Source organism: Physcomitrium patens, chromosome 3 (genome assembly GCF_059467195.1).
Source record: "Physcomitrium patens ecotype Gransden chromosome 3, ASM5946719v1, whole genome shotgun sequence".
NCBI classification, from domain to species: Eukaryota; Viridiplantae; Streptophyta; class Bryopsida; order Funariales; family Funariaceae; genus Physcomitrium; species Physcomitrium patens.
The window spans coordinates 23330754-23335621 of NC_143412.1; the positions used below are offsets into that span (position 1 = coordinate 23330754).

The following is a 4868-nucleotide window of genomic DNA, read 5'->3' on the forward strand; positions in this document are numbered from 1 at the left end:
TTTAAAACCCAATGACTATCATTCACAACTAAAAACCCATGCACATCCATTTACAAAGTTCACAATTAGATTTAAAAATCTAAATAAAATTAAGATTAGGATTTTTGGCCAAATTTTGGCATGGCTTTGCGCTTCATCAAAAGAGGAGAGTGAGAATACTTGGGGGACCAAGCCTCTCTTATACAATTGAGAAGGGGCTCATAGAAGGGTGGCTGCATCTCCACCCTTGATTTCTAGATCCCTAATCTAGATCTATAGCCTTCATCCATCCAAAAGCTAATTTCGTTACCAAGGCTGATGGCTATTGTAAGTGGTCAAAAAAGTAATTTTTGATAAATCTAACTTCACCATTGTGTTCAAAACACCTTTTTATGCTAAGATTGACTATTCACATGCCTCCATCTATGTTTATTTGCAATTTTTATGAAAGTTTTTACCTATAAAGATTTTAGCAATTATTATAAAATCCTTCATAAATGAAAATTTCATTGCTCCACTTGTATGTTGGAGGAGAAGGTGCTGATCTTTTTTTCTTCACTCCATGGAGTAAATCCAATGCCATCAATGCATTTGAAAGCCTCCAATAATTGAAAAAAAAAACTACTTTGCCACTTGGATTTGTTGAAGTTGAAGAAAAAACTTCAAAACCGTCATTACTAAACTTCACTAGATCTTTTAAAAAGTTCTAATTCTAATTCACTCTAAATCATGTGAGATGATTGTAGGTGAACTCATAGGCTCTCAATCAACCCTTATAGCAATGACTAACAACCTCTAAATTATTAAAACTAACCAAATTATTATTTTAATTTTCTAATCCTTATCATTTTGGTCTTAATTAATCTAACTCAAGGAATCATGCTAAGATTTATACCATCAAAGGTTAAAATCCTAAAAATTTAATAAAATTAGATTTTAACTATATAAATCCTAATCTAACCTGCTCAATTATCATAAAATAAGAAAAAAATAAATAAATAAAATTTAGAACATAAATGAGAGTTTACAATTAATTCTACTAGAAGCTACGTTATTTCTTCATAAGTTAATAAAGTCTAAGATCTATTAATCAGTATAAGTAACAAACTTTGATCTTTTTTTGTCCTAATGTCGTTGATGGTTCTTTTAACCATCAATAATGTCCCATATCAAGATAAGAAGATGAGCAATTTTTTTTTAATTATTGTTGAGGCCTTCATAGCTATCTTCAAATAATACATTACATATTCTATCAAGTGTAATATCTACCTCCAATAATATTCCTAAGCATCAAGAGTCTCTTCCAAAATCATCGTATTAAATATGTTATATCTTACTATCTTTTTATGGAAGAATGTATTGTTCTTGAGGATCTTCATTACAATTGTAATATTGTTGAGATTGAAAGAACTTAAGTACTTCATCAAATAATTTTTCAAATAACAATTCTTAAAATGAATTTGATGGCTATTGATTAATAAAATCAATAGCCATCTTTATAAAGGAATTTTTTAGATTAATTTTTAAACTTATTTTTTTATTATTTTCATTTATACCATCATATTTTCAAAGATTAGTCCTTGGTTTTTATAATTATTTTTAATAAAAAATACATACAAGTTTTGATTTATTTATTAGATTTTTATATAGCTTTCATATATATTCAATAATATCATATATATACTAATGTATGAAATATTCTAATTTGTTTCAACATTGCCTTGAATTCAAGATTTATTATATACTTTTTAGATAAAATTACTATATATTGATTGGTACACAATTAAATTTTAAAAAATCTCATATAATATTATTAATTATAAAAATAATCATTAATACATTATAATTATCTAATTTTATCTATAACTTATATATATTAATGAACTAAATATTTATTTATTTTTAAAAAAAAAAAAAAAAAATCATTATATTTTTATTTTAAAATATTTATTAAAGATAGTAATAAATAATTTAACAAATAGTTGTACAATATATCTAAATAATTTTTTTAATATCATTTATGTAAAAATTCCTATCTTATTGTCTAAAAATAAAGGTCAAAGTTTATGTGATGGTATTATAAAATATAGCATGTAATCTATTGACTAGAATGTCTCTTGATATAGAAGATTTTGTGCCAAAAGTAATCATTATATAAATTATAACTAAGACATAAAATAAAAGAATTAAATCTTTTTTTTATTAATTTATTTAAAATCCAAATATAAAACTTTTATTCAAACTATAATAATTAAATTTTAATTATATTTTTCAATTTTATAAGAATCAAAAAAATTCAAGTACAAAAGATACCTATTTTAGAATTTTATTTGTAAAACCTAATATCATTTCAGAAGCAATTATATGATATTTTCAAATAAAATATCACTTTAATATTTAACATCAATTATAGATATTATTGATGTAATATAAATTTTTTTATTATGAAGCATTTGAATACTAAAATTTGATGTTTATTTTTACATAAAAGCAAGTGTGAAAGTAAAAAGAATAAAAAAACAAAAAAGAACAAAAAAAAACAACAATCAAACATTATAATTGATCTCTAAGTAATGAAGCAATGACCTGCTTTACATATTACTCCTAATGCAAAATAAGGGTCTTTTATGCTAGTTTAGAACTATCCTGAAAATTTGATTTGATCTATTTCATGGTATCTTTTTACTTTTTACCATTTTCTAAAGAATAAAACTTCCAAAACCAAACTTTTTCTTCACAAAACAAGAAACCTTGGTAAGACTTCTAAATATAAAGACCTCTTAATAACAATATAAGTTTATGGGATGCCAAGGAATCTCCAATTGCTTACCCTTCGACATCCCTACATTTCAACGTTCACTCACTCACCCGTTCATCCATCTATCCATCCATCACAAGCACGACTTCCGAAGCCCTAATTTCAATTTCTAAGTTTTTATTTTTTTATCTCTACGGGACGACGTTTGCAAGTTTGGTCGACGGCAGTGGCATTAGAATCGAGGGAGCAGAGTGTGGGAGGGGTGACCCACAAACACGATGTGCCGTAGATGCAAAGAGTCTGATGTGTCGATCAATGTAAGAGCGCAAGAATGATACTGCCTGCGGCAAAGTTGGGAGCATTGTTCATGAAGTCATTGGGTAAGCCTCTCGCGAGCAGGTTGAAAAGTCATGCAGCAAAACACCCTCGATTCCGGGAAATCATTGTCAACATTGCACAGGTTGGAGTTTCGTACAATTTTATTCTGTGTTTCTTTAAAAAAATCAAGCTTTCTTTCTTTTCTTTTTCATGCAAATGAGATATCTCATTCATTGTGGAAAACAATGCTACAACCACAGCCATTGATTCTGTTTTATTAGGAGGAACGTTCGCGTTTCACAAAAAACTGAAATGACGAAGCTTCCTTGAACCATTTTGCGATGCAATGACTGTCGCTGATAGATTTATGGTACTAGCAAGCTGAATTGATATTTTAGGTTACCCATGTTTAGGAACGAACTTTGATGGAATTAATTTGTCGTCTCTTGTCATGTCATTTCCCCTCTAATTTTAGGTTTCTACGAATGGCAGTCCACATTGATTGTTGCTTTAAATACATTCTATCTTCTCACACTACGAGTTTTACATGAGTTCCACAGGCATGCTGATAACGAATAGCATTGCAGAGAGCTTTTGGTCTACAATCATTGCCATGGTTATATTGAGCATTGTGGTGACTAAATGCTCGAAAGCACACATGATCTAAGCTGTGGAGTTTTGCAGTCTAACCACAGATTTCAAGTGAACTTGCAACGACGTATATATGGACACGACACCGGCGTGGCTGTGCACCCTCTTAATCCAGAGAAGGCTGTTCAAGCAGCATCTGATCTCCTTGGTGAATTTATCATCTTTGCGGTATGAAGGCATCCGTTAACCCTACAAAAAGTTTAAAATATACATAAATTTACAATCACAAGGAAAACTCCATGTTATCAGAGTATGATTGATGCAAGCACTCTTTCAGTAAAATGGGTCCTCCAAAAGTACAATAAATTGTTGGCTGCCATCACCAATAACTCATTGCAAGGATTTTACTTGCTGGCCCCTGTTTGATGGCTTTCGTTTTTTTATTTTTTTATTTTTTATTTTGAAATAGCATACATTTATATATTATTTTCTGGCAATAATCAATGATGATGTAAGAGGATGCAGTGTACTTTCGGCAGGTGGGTGGAACTATTGTGATTCTTGAAGTGCAGCGAAGCTCTCGTTCTGAAGCACTCAAAGAGGCCAAAATGAGAGCCGAACTGGACGTGAGTAAACTACCTGGGGCTTATTATACCCTTGTTTTCCTGAGCTGCCTTACTTTAGGCTCCACTACAGTCGAAATTCCAAAAGCTGTTGTCCAATGATCAGAGTAGGCAAGCTCTCCACCTGAATACCCATAACAGGCATATCTATTCCTGCCCTCTTCCATGCATTCGTATTGACAAGGATAAGGATTCGCTTAGGCCCTGCGGGAACGCGACAATTGTGCGTTCTATGAGATTAAGCAACTGACGCTGCGGATTGAAGAGTTGGAGAAATCGCCTAAGAACGGAAGGGCAATTTGGAGGCCCTCCAGTTTTGGAACTTCGAGCAATATCAAGGACATAAGCAAAGAAATCCAAACGCTGAGACAGAGGGAGGGAGTATCTCCCCCAAACCAAACCAATACAACTGACAAAACACCCCAAAATTAAACACTCAGAAAAAAGCATCTCCTCTAGATAATTCTGACAGTCTCTTTAACCACTTTATAAGTTCCGTCAAATCCTCAGAACCGTGCGTAACGATCCCTCTAAAGGAATGAACTAAGACGAGCAACTACCGACGTTGCAATCAATCGTTGACTGCCTCTTCTGGTGCA

General features: G+C 31.3%; 1 protein-coding gene across 2 annotated transcripts; it reads left to right on the forward strand.

Annotated features, from left to right (window-relative positions):
* The first annotated feature begins 2870 nt into the window (after positions 1–2870).
* On the forward strand, positions 2871–4868 carry LOC112279550 (uncharacterized). Of its 2 annotated transcripts, none has more exons than XM_024514117.3 (4): positions 2871–3197; positions 3740–3874; positions 4186–4272; positions 4471–4868. In XM_024514117.3, exons 1-4 carry the CDS (start codon positions 3069–3071, stop codon positions 4699–4701), a joined length of 582 nt encoding a protein of 193 aa, XP_024369885.1. In that variant the 5' UTR covers positions 2871–3068; the 3' UTR covers positions 4702–4868. The 2 variants fall into 2 exon arrangements, with proteins under 2 accessions (XP_024369885.1, XP_024369886.1); XM_024514118.3 differs by having other exon boundaries at positions 3751–3874.

Excerpts from the sequence above, each read along its gene's own strand:
- LOC112279550 (XM_024514117.3), top strand. The coding sequence starts at position 3,069 with ATGATACTGCCTGCGGCAAAGTTGGGAGCATTGTTCATGAAGTCATTG. Across the intron at positions 3,198-3,739 it reads TCATTGTCAACATTGCACAG|TCTAACCACAGATTTCAAGT; the intron begins GTTGGAGTTTCG and ends GGAGTTTTGCAG. Across the intron at positions 4,273-4,470 it reads AAATGAGAGCCGAACTGGAC|GCCCTGCGGGAACGCGACAA; the intron begins GTGAGTAAACTA and ends GGATTCGCTTAG.